The sequence below is a fragment of the Anomaloglossus baeobatrachus genome, chromosome 11 (genome assembly GCF_048569485.1).
Source record: "Anomaloglossus baeobatrachus isolate aAnoBae1 chromosome 11, aAnoBae1.hap1, whole genome shotgun sequence".
NCBI lineage: Eukaryota > Metazoa > Chordata > Amphibia > Anura > Aromobatidae > Anomaloglossus > Anomaloglossus baeobatrachus.
Genome location: NC_134363.1, coordinates 63,730,272 through 63,742,662, shown reverse-complemented (window position 1 = coordinate 63,742,662; position 12,391 = coordinate 63,730,272). Strand labels below are relative to the sequence as shown.

Sequence of the window (12,391 nt, the reverse complement as noted above, 5' to 3'; positions counted from 1 at the left end):
CGGTTCTCCGGTGTTGGTACCGGCGGGCTCCAACCCTGCCACGGTCCACCTCGGATCTCTGGCTGCCGTCTTCCGTCTCCTGTCAGACATGGACCACCGTCTACCACCTAGCCAATACACCGGGGCTCCAACCCCGGCGCCTCTGCTCTCTGTACTTGAGCTTCACCTCCTCACTACTCCTCCACTTGAACTCCAAACTTCAACTACAGTTTCTCCCGCCCCAGGTCCTCCAGACCCCTAGGTGGGCATTCTCCATCAGCCTGGTCCTGCCCACTGGTGTGCCTGTCCTACCCTAAGGGGGAGTGACTAGGGTTTCAGGTCGGCTGTATGTAACCCTGTGAGGGAAGGTGTTGTGCGGGGGCCTACACTGTGTGACCACCTGGCGGTCGCCAGGGCGTCACATTAGCCTTAAAGACGTTGGTCATCACTTTTTCATTGATGGGATATCTTTGAGAGTGGACATCAATATATGATGAATATGGATGTGACACTTAGAACCCTGCCAATCAGTTCTTACTGGAAGTTCTCAGATGCTACCGGAAAGCAGCAAACTATAGTGGCCGTGGTTGGGTACTGCTGATCCACTACAGATACATCCTTTGTTCATTTGAATAGGGGGTGAATGTGCAGTACCCAGCTACAGTCACTATATATATGATGGAAATGTGTTTTGGCAGCATCCGAGAATGTCCTACGGCACCAGTAACAGCTGATCAGCCGTGGTTCCGGATGTTGCACCTCCACCGATCAAGTATAGAACGCCCTCAATGAAAAAGTAGTGGTCAACCTCTTATGAATTATGAGTCTCCTTCATGACGGCCCCAATTCAGAATAGCCCGGCTCTATTGTATTGCAAGAATTAGATTCCCGTTTTCTTGAGCTTGGACATTGGTATCGTTACTTGTTTGTATTATGTGACCTACAATAATGAATCCTAAAATAGAAAGGTAGGGAACAATTATTCATTATGTTATGTCTCTGGAGAGATTTGCAAACATACAGTTGAAACCAGAAGTTTACATACACTCATACACTTTCTAAAAAGACACATCTGCAGGTTTTTCTCACTATCTGACATAAAATCAAAATAAAGCTTTCCTGTTTTAGGTAAATTAGGAACCAAAATTATTTATATTTGCCAAATGCCAGAATAATAAGAGAGACAATGTTTTCAGGCATTTTTATTACTTTCTGCAAAGTCAGAAGTTTACATATATTTTATTAGCATTTAGTACCATTGCCCTTAAACTGTATGACTTGGAATTTTTTTTATTTTATTTTTCTTAAACTTTATGATTTGGGTCATACATTTTGGATCTCCTTCCACAAGCTTCTCACAATAGTTGGTAGGAATTTGGGCCCATTCCTCCTGACAGAACTGGTGTAACTGTGCCATGTTTGTAGGTCGCTTGCTCGCAGCGGCCTTTTCAGCTTTGCCCATAAATTTTCAATAGGATAGAGATCAGGGTTTTGTGATGGCCATTCCAAAACATTGACCTTGTTATCCATAAGCCACTGTGTAACCAGTTTGGCAGTATGCTTTGGGTCATTGTCCATTTGGAAGACCCATTTACGCCCAAGCTTTATGTTGCTGGCTGATGTCTTGAGCTGTTGCTTCAGTATTGCCACATAATCTTTTTTCCTCATGATGCCATCTATTTGGTAAAGTGCATCAGTCCCTCCTGCAGCAAAACAACCCCACAACATAATGCTGCTATCCCTGTGTTTCACAGTTGGGATGGTTTTCTTAGGCTTCAAAGCTTCTCCCTTTTTCCGCCAAACGTAATGATGGTCATTATGGCCAAACAGTCCAATTTTAGTTTTGTCAGACCTCAGGACATGTCTCCAAAAATTAAGGTCTTTGTTCCTGTGTGTTTTTGCAAACATTAATCTGGCTTTTTTTATGTTTCTTTTGGTGTAATGGCTTCTTCCTCGCATAATGGCCTTTCAGCCTATGTTGATACAGTACTCGTTTCACTGTGGATAATGACACAAGGTTACCAGCTTCCGCCAGCATCTTCACAAGGTCTTTTGCTTTTGTTCTTGGGTTGATGTGCTTATGTCTGACCAAAGCATGTTCATGTCTGGTACACAAAACTTGTCTCCTTCCTGAGTGGTATGATGGCTGGACATTCCCATCCTGTTTGTACTTGCATATAATTGTTTGAACAGATGGAGGCACCTTTAGGTATCTGGAAAAAATAAAATAAAAAAAATTCCAAGTCATACAGTTTAAGGGCAATGGTACTAAATGCTAATGAAATATATGTAAACTTCTGACTTTGCAGAAAGTAATAAAAATGCCTCAAAACATTGTCTCTCTCATTATTCTGGCATTTGGCAAATATAAATAATTTTGGTTCCTAATTTACCTAAAACAGGACAGCTTTATTCTGATTTCATGTCAGATAGTGAGAAAAACCTGCAGATGTGTCTTTATAGAGAGTGGAGGGGAAAAACCGGCAGATGTGTCTTTATAGAGAGTGGAGGGAAAAACTTGCAGATGTGTCTTTATAGAGAGTGGAGGGGAAAACCTGCAGATGGGTCTTTATAGAGAGTGTATGTAAACTTCTGGTTTCAACTGTATCATGTGCATAAAATCAATGCTGAATTACTATTCCAATAACATTTTAAACAATTTCTTCTCCTTAATCTTCTTGCAGATGGCTCGTCTCAGAGGGCCCCTCTTGCTCCTCCTTATGCTGTAGTACTTATCTCTTGCTCTGGTCTACTAGCCTTCATCTTCCTGCTCCTCACCTGTCTCTGCTGTAAAAGAGGAGATGTTGGATTCAAGGTGAGATCAGTTACACTACATAAAACAGAATCGTGTATACAAAAGAAAGCCAGTAAAGAATTCTGCAGATCCAAATGGATGGAACAGATGTGTCCTTTCCTAATGCCGGCGTCACACGCTACGATATATCGGGCAATATGTCGTCGGGGTCACGTCGTTAGTAACGCACATCCGGCATTGTCAGAGATATCGTAGCGTGTGACACCTCCAAACGACTGTGAATGAGCAAAAATACTCACCTTATCGTTGCTTGTTGACACGTCGTTCATTTTCAAAATGTCGGTCCTCCTTCTGTGCTCCAGTTGTTCGTCGTTCCCGTGGCAGCAAACATCGCTCCGTGTGACACCTTGGGAATGACGAACACAGCTTACCTGCGTCCCGCCGGCAATGCGGAAGGAAGGAGGTGGGCGGGATGTTACGTCCCGCTCATCTCCGCCCCTCCGCTTCTATTGGCCGGCTAATGTGTGACATCGCTGTGACGCCGAACTTCACTCCCCCTTCAGGAAGAGGATGTTCGCCGCCCACAGCGAGGTCGCCCGGGAGGTAAGTACATGTGACGGGGGGTTAACGACTTTGTGTGCCACGGGCAACTAATTGCCCGTGATGCACAAACGATGGGGGCGGGTACGATTGCTCGTGCGATCACACGATAGATCGTTCCGTGTGACGCCGGCATAACTTGATCCTGAGATATGGGGGAAGATGTTAAACAAAGATAAGGTTAAATGTACATGTTGGAGAGATGTCATCCAATAGTTGTCACCCATAGGTTGATACAGTAATGGAACTTTTTTTCCTGGGTTGGTTTTATGACAAATTGAAATTCAAGAAAAATTCTGGTTGGACACATCTGTAGGCTCCAAAATAATTACAATGTGTAAATATTTATAGGATTTGCATTTTTCATTCAATAATATTTAACAATATTTACCCAAATTTTACACCAAAATAAAAAAAAATTACAACTCTTCAGTTCATGTGGAAATTGCAGATGTTGGCTCTGTTCACACGTCTCTTGTACATTCAAGTGGACATGAGAGATACCTGGCAGACCCCACTGGCTTACAATGGAGTCCTTCCAGTTCCTCTGCCTTAGGGGTACTTTACACGCTGTGACATCACTGCCGATATATCGTCGGGGTCACGTCGTTAGTGACGCACATCCGCCGCTGGTAGCGACATCGCAGCGTGTGACACAAATGAGCAACGATCAACAAGCACAAAAACGTGCAAAATCGTTGCTCGTTGACATGTCGATCATTTCCATAATATCGGTGCTGCTGTAGTAATGAGGTTGTTTGTCGTTACTGCGGCAGCACACATCGCTTTGTGTGACGCAGCTGGAACGACAAACATCTCCTTACCTGCGCCCACCAGAAAAGGAGGAAGGAAGGAGGTGGGCGGGATGTTCCGGCCGCTCATCTCCTCCCCTCCTTTTCTATTGGGCGGCGGTTCAGTGACACTGCTGTGACATCGCTGTGACGCTGAACAAACTGCCCCCTTAGAAAGGAGGCGGTTCACCGGTCACAGCGACATCGCAGGGCAGGTATATGCGTGTGACGCTGCCATAGCAATAATGTTTGCTACGACAGCGATCACCACATATCCACCATACGACGGGGGCGGGTGCTATCGCGCTCGACATCGCTAGCAATTGCTAGCGATGTTGCAGCGTGTAAAGCCCGCCTTACTCATAGATATGAGCAGAGCCTAATGCTATGATCACAGCCATTGAAGGACCACCGATTGGCAGGTGTACAGACGGGCCATCCAGAAAATTAGAATTCTTAAGCCACCTTAAAAATCATTGCACCCGACGAACGTTTTCCTCATTCATTGGTTACCGGCTTGTTTATATTTTATCGGAGAATTAAGAATTTAGCCAAGTAATGATAACTCCAGGAGGAGAAAGAAGCAATTGTTTCCTAAAAAATATACTGTATATGACAAAATTTCTTATTTATGAAGAACAGATTAAATGGCCGTTACTCTTTAGCAGTGCATCAGTGGATTATGGTTTGGTAGTGACATCTTATCCATAAGATTAGTGGCTATAAAGCCAGGAAGGTTATGTATGTTCTTTATCTGTATGATATAGGTCAGTTAATGTATTTTTTTCCTTTTTTATACAGCTGGATGTACTGTTTTCTCAGTACACACACCCAATTTATATGTCAATTAGCTTCTATTGAAAAACAAAAATGATTTCCGTAGCAGAAAGGGTTGTGGGGTTTGTTTTGTTGCTTTTCTTAGATTTTGAGCACCCTGAAATATTTATGTCTGTAAGAAAAAAATGTTCTGTCTTTCTAAAAATGTCCATGTACAGTTAATTAGATGCTGCGTCTGAGCTGCTGATTCTGTTTTTGGTGCCAGGGTGAGTTCTTGTGATGTCGATGCCAGAGCACAGCGGGATGCCAATCCTTTCTTTACTATAAAAAGGGGAAAGATTGTGAACATTATTATTAACAGATTCAGACTGATTTATTCTGAGCAATGACAAGCAATTCTGATTATCATAAGCCTGGTATACAGCACCGTTATTGGATTTTTTTGTTGGTTCTGGTAGAAGTATCTGGCTGTGTGTGTGGCCAGCCCAAGAGCAGAAAATCAACATATGGTCAGCCTAAGAGCAAAAAAAATCAACATATCGCCAGCCTAAGAGCATAAAATCCACATATGGCCAGCCTAAGGCAGAAAATCAATATATAGCCAGCCTAAGAGCAGAAAATCAATATATAGCCAGCCTAAGAGCATAAAATCAACTTATGGCCAGCCTAAGAGCAAAAAAATCAATATATAGCCAGCCTAAGATCATAAAATCAACTTATGGCCAGCCTAAGAGCAAAAAAATCAATATATAGCCAACCTAAGAGCATAAAATCAACTTATGGCCAGCCTAAGAGCAAAAAAATCAATATATGGCCAGCCTAAAAGCAGAAATTCAACATATGGCCAGCCTAAGAGCAGAAAATCAACATATGGCTAACCTTAAGAGCAGAAAATCAACATATGGCCAGCAATTCTCACCAAATTGTCCACATGCAACCATTGGCATTTGGCCAATTTCCATTGATTACAGTTTCGAACATTTCTGTCTATTTTTACCTCTATTTTGTATCTATTTCCAACTACATAGGAATCTGTGAATTTTAATTTAGAGTATTGGTTTTCTACAACATAATTTGTATGGTTTTGTACATTTTCCTCTCTTACTATATCACTGTGTCCTTCAGGAGTTTGAAAATCCAGATGGAGAAGAATTTTCTGGGGAGTACACTCCACCGGCTGAGGAGACCTCCTCTTCCCAATCCATTCCTGATGTCTACATCCTTCCTCTCTCAGAGGTCTCTTTACCTGTGCCCAACACACAGGCACCCAAAATAGGTACCCATCTCCAATAACTGTACCTGTTGTAATGGTGTTTTTGTGAAGATCAGTATGTGGCTGGACTTCATTGGTAACTGTGATTTTTACTATATACAGGCGTTGATCATTGGTTCAAGTCCACCAAGTAAAATAAAAAAATAAAGTAATACAGTTTAAAAAAAATTTCAAAATATAAAAATTTGTATTACCCCTCTTTTTCCTTCCTAAAAAATAAAGAAATAAAATAATTACAAAAATAAACATATACAGTGTCTTGCGAAAGTATTCGGCCCCTTTGAATTTTTCAGCCTTTTCCCACATTTCAGGTTTCAAACATAAAGATAAAAATGTTAATGTTATGGTGAAGAATCAACAACAAGTGGGAGACAATTGTGAACTTGAACGAAATGCATTGCTTATTTTAAACGTTTATAAAAATAATAAACTGAATATTGGGGCGTGTAATATTATTCGGCCCCTTTATGTTAATACTTTGTAGCGCCACCTTTTGCTGCGATTACAGCACAACTCATTTGGAGTATGTGTCTATCAGTTTTGCACATGGAGAGACTAAAATTCTCGCCCATTCTTCCTTTGTAAACAGCTGGAGCTGAGTGAGGTTGGATGGAGAGCGTTTGTGAACAGCGGTTTTCAGCTCTTTCCACAAATTCTCGATTGGATTCAGGTCTGGACTGTGACTTGGCCATTCTAACACCTGGATACGTTTATTTGTGAACCATTCCATTGTAGATTTTCCTTTATGTTTGGGATCATTGTTTTGTTGAAAGACAAATCTCCGTCTCAGTCTCAGGTCTTTTGCAGACTCCAACAGGTTTTCTTCAAGAATGGTCCTGTATTTGGCTCCATCCATCTTCCCATCAATTTAACCATCTTCCCTGTCCCTGCTGAAGAAAAGCAGGCCTAAACCATGATGCTGCCACCACCATGTTTGACAGTGGGGATGGTGTGTTCAGGGTGATGAGCTGTGTTGCTTTTACGCCAAACATATCGTTTGGCATTGTGCCCAAATAGTTCGATTTTGGTCTCATCTGACCAGAGCACCTTCTTCCACATGTTTGGTGTCTCCCAGGTGGCTTGTGGCAAACTTTAAATTACACTTTTTATAGATATCTTTGAGAAATGGCTTTCTCCTTGACACTCTTCCATAAAGGCCAGATTTGTGCAGTGTACGATGATTGTTGTCCTATGGATAGACTCTCCCACCTCAGCAGTAGACCTCTGCAGTTCATCCTGAGTGATCATGGGCCTCTTGGCTGCATCTCTGATCAGTCTTCTCCTTGTTTGAGATGACATTTTTGAGGGATGGACTTGGTAGATTTACAGTGGTATGATACACCTTACATTTCAATATGATTGCTTGCACAGTGCTTCTTGGGATGTTTAAAGTTGTGGAAATCTTTTTGTAATCAATTCCGGCTTTAAACTATTCCACAACAGTATCACGGACCTGCCTGTTGTGTTCCTTGGTCTTCATGATGCTCTCTGTGCTTTAAACAGAACAATGAGACTATCACAGAGCAGGTGCATTTATACGGAGACTTCATTACACACAGGTGGCTTATATTTTTCATTATCAGTCATTTAGGGCAACATTGGATCATTCAGAGATCCTCAATGAACTTCTGGAGTGAGTTTGCTGCACTGACAGTAAAGGGGCTGAATAATATTGCACGCCACAATTGTCACTTTATTCTTTTTTACAAACGTTTAAAATAAGTAATACATTTCGCTCAACTTCACAATTGTGTCCCACTTGTTGTTGATCCTTCACCATAACATTAACATTTTTATCTTTATGTTTGACGCCTGAAATGTGGGAAAAGGTTTAAAAATTCAAGGGGGCCGAATACTTTCACAAGGCACTGTATGTTATCACTCCGACCTTAAGGCAAAATCATTTTTAGGTCTCATGTGCACGTAACTGCTGAATACTCTGCAGCAATTTGACAGCACATGTGCGCTTCAAATCGCTGCAGAAACACTGCATAATGAATGCAGTATTTTTGTTAAAAAAAATGCCAATTTCATGCGCTATGGCTGCTTTCCCCAACATAGATAGAGTGGGAGCTGCATCCAGAACGCAGAAATAATTGACATGCTGCTTTTATGAACGCACGGATTTGGGTCAAAATTTTAGCACCCAAATCGCTGCGTTCAAAAAAGCAACGTGTGCACGTATCATGCACAATCGTCATAGATTGTGCAGGGGACGCAGGACGCATGCAATTACGCTGCAGTGCAATACGCAGCGTAAATGCATGATATTACACAACGTGCACATGAGGCCTTACAGTACAATGAATACCGATAGAACAAAAGCAAAAATGCTATTTTTTTCACAATTTTATCGCAATTTTTCCAATTCAGTGAATGGTAATATGGATGTTGTTAATCAAAACTACATCTTGTCCAGTTAAAACATGAGTGCTCCTACAGCTATGTACCGGTAGATGGAAAAATAAAAAAGTTAAAGGAGTTGTCCGACATTAGCTTACCAAAAACGTTTGAGTTTATCTGTGCTGTATTGTCATATAAATCACCCCTACATTGTTGTTTTTTGTTTTCTAACTTTTGTTCCTCTTGAATTATGACTTTATTCTCTGCAGCTCTTTGTTTACATTCAGCTCCAGCAAACTGACCACTTCCTGTGCTAAATCTCAGTCACAGCTGCCACCGCCGAGCCCCAGTGTCCAGCCTCGCCCCCTGCCAGCCCCGCCCTCTGCACACACATTCCCTGTCAGCATTCTGCCCCAGCACCTGACCTGCTTTCACTTTAGCAATGGAAATAACAGCCCCACATCGGGCTCTGCACCCCACACACACATCGGGCTCTGCACCCCACACAACATCAGGCTCGGCAACCCTCCCCCACCCCCACACACACACACGGTGCTCTGTACCGTCCCCCCCATTGTTCTACGCCGCCAACCCCCTCATCATCGTTCTGTACCGACCCCTACCCCCATAGGGAACACATGTAGGCTACATTCACATGACCGTTCCGTTTTTGCGGTCTGCAAAAAACGGTCCATTTTTTTCACGGATGCATCCGTGTGTTATCTGTGTGCCTTCCTTTTTTTTGCAAACCACAAAAAACGGAAGCAGCAAGAAAGATAAATAGTTGAATAAATATAGAGATGAAAAGATAGATATAGAGACGGAGAGATAGAGGGATGAATGAATGAATGAATGAATGGAGAGATAGATAGATAGATAGATAAGAAAGACATATATAATGTCCTACCCCCCTGCATATCTAAGCTGGCACCCTTTTGTGACTTTCATGTGGTACTAAAGGGTGCTTAGCCTTGTATTTAGCCAAAAAGTAAATAAATAATTAAAAAAAAAAAAACACGTGAGGTCCCCCATATCTTTTGTAGCCATCTTGGGTAAAGCAGACAGCTGCAGCCTGCAAACAACATTCTGGCAGCTTCACCTTGGCTGGTAATCCAAAACAGAGGGCACTCCACGCTGATTTAAAACAAAAAACATGGAGTCCCCCCCAAATTGGATCACCAGCCAAGGTAAAGCGGACAGCTGGGGTCTGGTATTCTCAGACTAGGGAGGTCAACTGTTATTGGACACTCCCCAGCCTAAAAATAGCAGGCTAAAGCCACCCCAGAAGTGGCGCATCCATTAGATGTGCCAATCCTGGCGCTTCGCCCAACTCATCCCGTCCCCTGGTGCGGTGGCAAACGGGGTAATATATAGGGTTGATGCCAGATGTGTAATGTCACCTGGCATCAAGCCCTGGGGTTCGTGATGTCAGGCGTCTATCAGATACCTGACATCACCAACCCAGTCAGTAGTTAAAAAAAAAGTTTTATTTGAAAAAACACTCCCCGAAACATTCCCTCTTTCACCAATTTATTAAAAAGAAAAACAAATCCGGGTCCAGCGTAATCCAATAAGGGGGTCCCACGACAATCCGTACCATAGTCAATGTCCCAGTCAATGAAGAACAGAATGTTCCCCATTGGCTGGGAGAGTAATGCAGTGACCTGAGCTAACATCAATAGGTCAGCCCAGGTCACTGCAGGTTGATGAGGAGCGCTGCTGTCAGGAGGTTAGATGAGATCATTACCTGCACTGCTGACGTCAGCGCTGTCACTGACTTCTATGCCCGCCTCGTTCTCAGCAGTATCTCCCGTGATGTCACTGCTAGTGACGTGAGAACGCAGTGGACATAGAATGCAGTGACAGCACTGACGTCAGGAGTGAAGCGAAGATCATCACAGCAGGTAATGATCTCATCTAACCTCCTGACAGCATCGCTCATCATCCCCGTGGCTGCTTGCACTGCAATGTGAGAAGCTGCTGATACTGCAATGATGGCAGCCGCGGGGCTGGAGCAGGACACAGACCGCACGGGCACTCCTGCTATCCTGAGCAGGGGGCCCGGTGCTGGCGGTGACACCGTGGGCGGGGAGAGTACGGGGTGAGGGGGAATGTGTGGGAGGGTGCAGGGAAGGGGGCGAAGACTCCACGCACTGATGCGCCCAGCAGGGCGGCAACAAGCTGTTCACAGATTTGCATGTCAACATGGTCCTGCCCATGTTGACATTAAATGACCGGAAGCAGCAAAATCGCGTCAGGAGCGGTCACATGACTGCTCTAAGCCGGAGGAGAGGGTCTGACAGTAGGGCAGGTAAGTGCTCACTATCTACTTACCTGCCCTAATGTAGCCCAATAGGGTAATAATAAAAAAAAGTTAAAATAAGCCGGATAACCCCTTTAAGGCTCTTAGAAAAAAAGGATAGGAAAAAAAGAGCACAAACATGGAAAATAGCTTGTTTGGAAGGGGTTAAACACTGGCAAATAAATTGAACTCTAAACAAAAAGGGCCCAGTAGTGTTAGAAACCAATAGACTGGGCTCAGTGGAGAGAGAAGGGGCCCAACAGTTTAACTCTAGGTCTAACCTAAGGGTGACATTTTTCCTGCATCCATTCAGTAGATAACTTGGAATGTTCTGGGGTTGCTCGATTGCATTAAAACTCTTTTGTCATCATCCACATGAAAAGGTAATAGTTAAAGGGGTTGTCCACTATTAGGACAACCCCTTATGATTCCACGTTTTCCCCAGGGAAAATAATAAAGACTACACTCACCTCCTGTATTGGTACCATTCCAGTGGTGTCCTGGCTTGTGGTGCCTGGGCTCACGTGAGGTTGTGACATCACATGAGCCCCGCATCCAATCAGCTCCAGCTTCCTTTTCCCCACCTTCGGACCAAACAAGTTAATTAACAGGAAGTAAGGGCTACGGCTATGCTAACTTCCTGTTGATTTTCTCGTTTGGTCCAAAGGCAGGGAGAGGGAAGCTGCCTCTGATTGGATGCGAGGCTCATGTGACATCACAACCCCAGGTGAGTCTCGGTACCACGAGTATGGATATCACTGGAACAGCACTGATATGGAGGTGAGTATGTTTTATTAATTTACCAGAGAGAAATGTGGAAATCAGAAGGGGTTGTCCTACTATTGGACAACCCCTTGAAGTTGTGGTGGAGATAATCTGGAATAAAGCTTGGTGGGATAGCATTTTCTTGCATTATATAGACTTTTATGACTTCTTTGTGGAGGTCTCCTGTTATCTTTATGTTGCGCATATGAAATTATATAATTAATGAGTGATTGTACAGATACAGTAGTAATATATTTGAATGAAAAGCAAGAAATTAACTATATTTTCTGCATGTTTAGTAAAACAGACAGGATTTAGCCGGCAAGACCTCAGCTATCTCCAGGAGATTGGAAATGGCTGGTTTGGTAAGGTGAGTATTAATCATTGAACTGTTCCATCCATCTGTATTCATTCTGATCTCTGAAATGTAAAGGGAGCAAGAATAATGGGGAAGAGAGAAGGAGAAGAGATAAGGAATGTAATCTGCACATATTAGAACATAACCCAACAGGGTTCAATGATGGTCTTCAAAAAAAAAATGTTAATAGGACTAAATAAATGGCTGTAAAGAATGGTTTATCCAATAGATTTACATGAACGTCTCTACATAAGAAGGAGCAAGACATAAATGCTAAAATGAACAAGTATTTTATTAAAGGGGCTGTCCACTACTTGAAGGGATTGTCCAAGCAGTGGACATCCCCTTTAAAGCAAAGCAATTACCAGGATTTTCCTATATAACCTAAAGCCAGTGCTATACTGGCACTATCAGGCTGATTCTATACATACCTTTAGTTGTCAGCTAG

General features: G+C 42.9%; 1 protein-coding gene across 3 annotated transcripts in view; it reads left to right on the top strand.

Moving 5' to 3' along the window:
- The window catches only part of LMTK3 (lemur tyrosine kinase 3), a 124,386-nt gene that overhangs the window by 59,822 nt on the left and 52,173 nt on the right, over positions 1 to 12,391 (top strand). For all 3 annotated transcript variants that reach the window (XM_075328638.1, XM_075328639.1, XM_075328637.1), the window contains exons 3-5: positions 2,664 to 2,794; positions 6,028 to 6,178; positions 11,885 to 11,955. In XM_075328638.1, the coding sequence (XP_075184753.1) occupies positions 2,664 to 2,794; positions 6,028 to 6,178; positions 11,885 to 11,955 (353 nt within the window). The remainder of the gene's footprint in view (positions 1 to 2,663; positions 2,795 to 6,027; positions 6,179 to 11,884; positions 11,956 to 12,391) is intronic.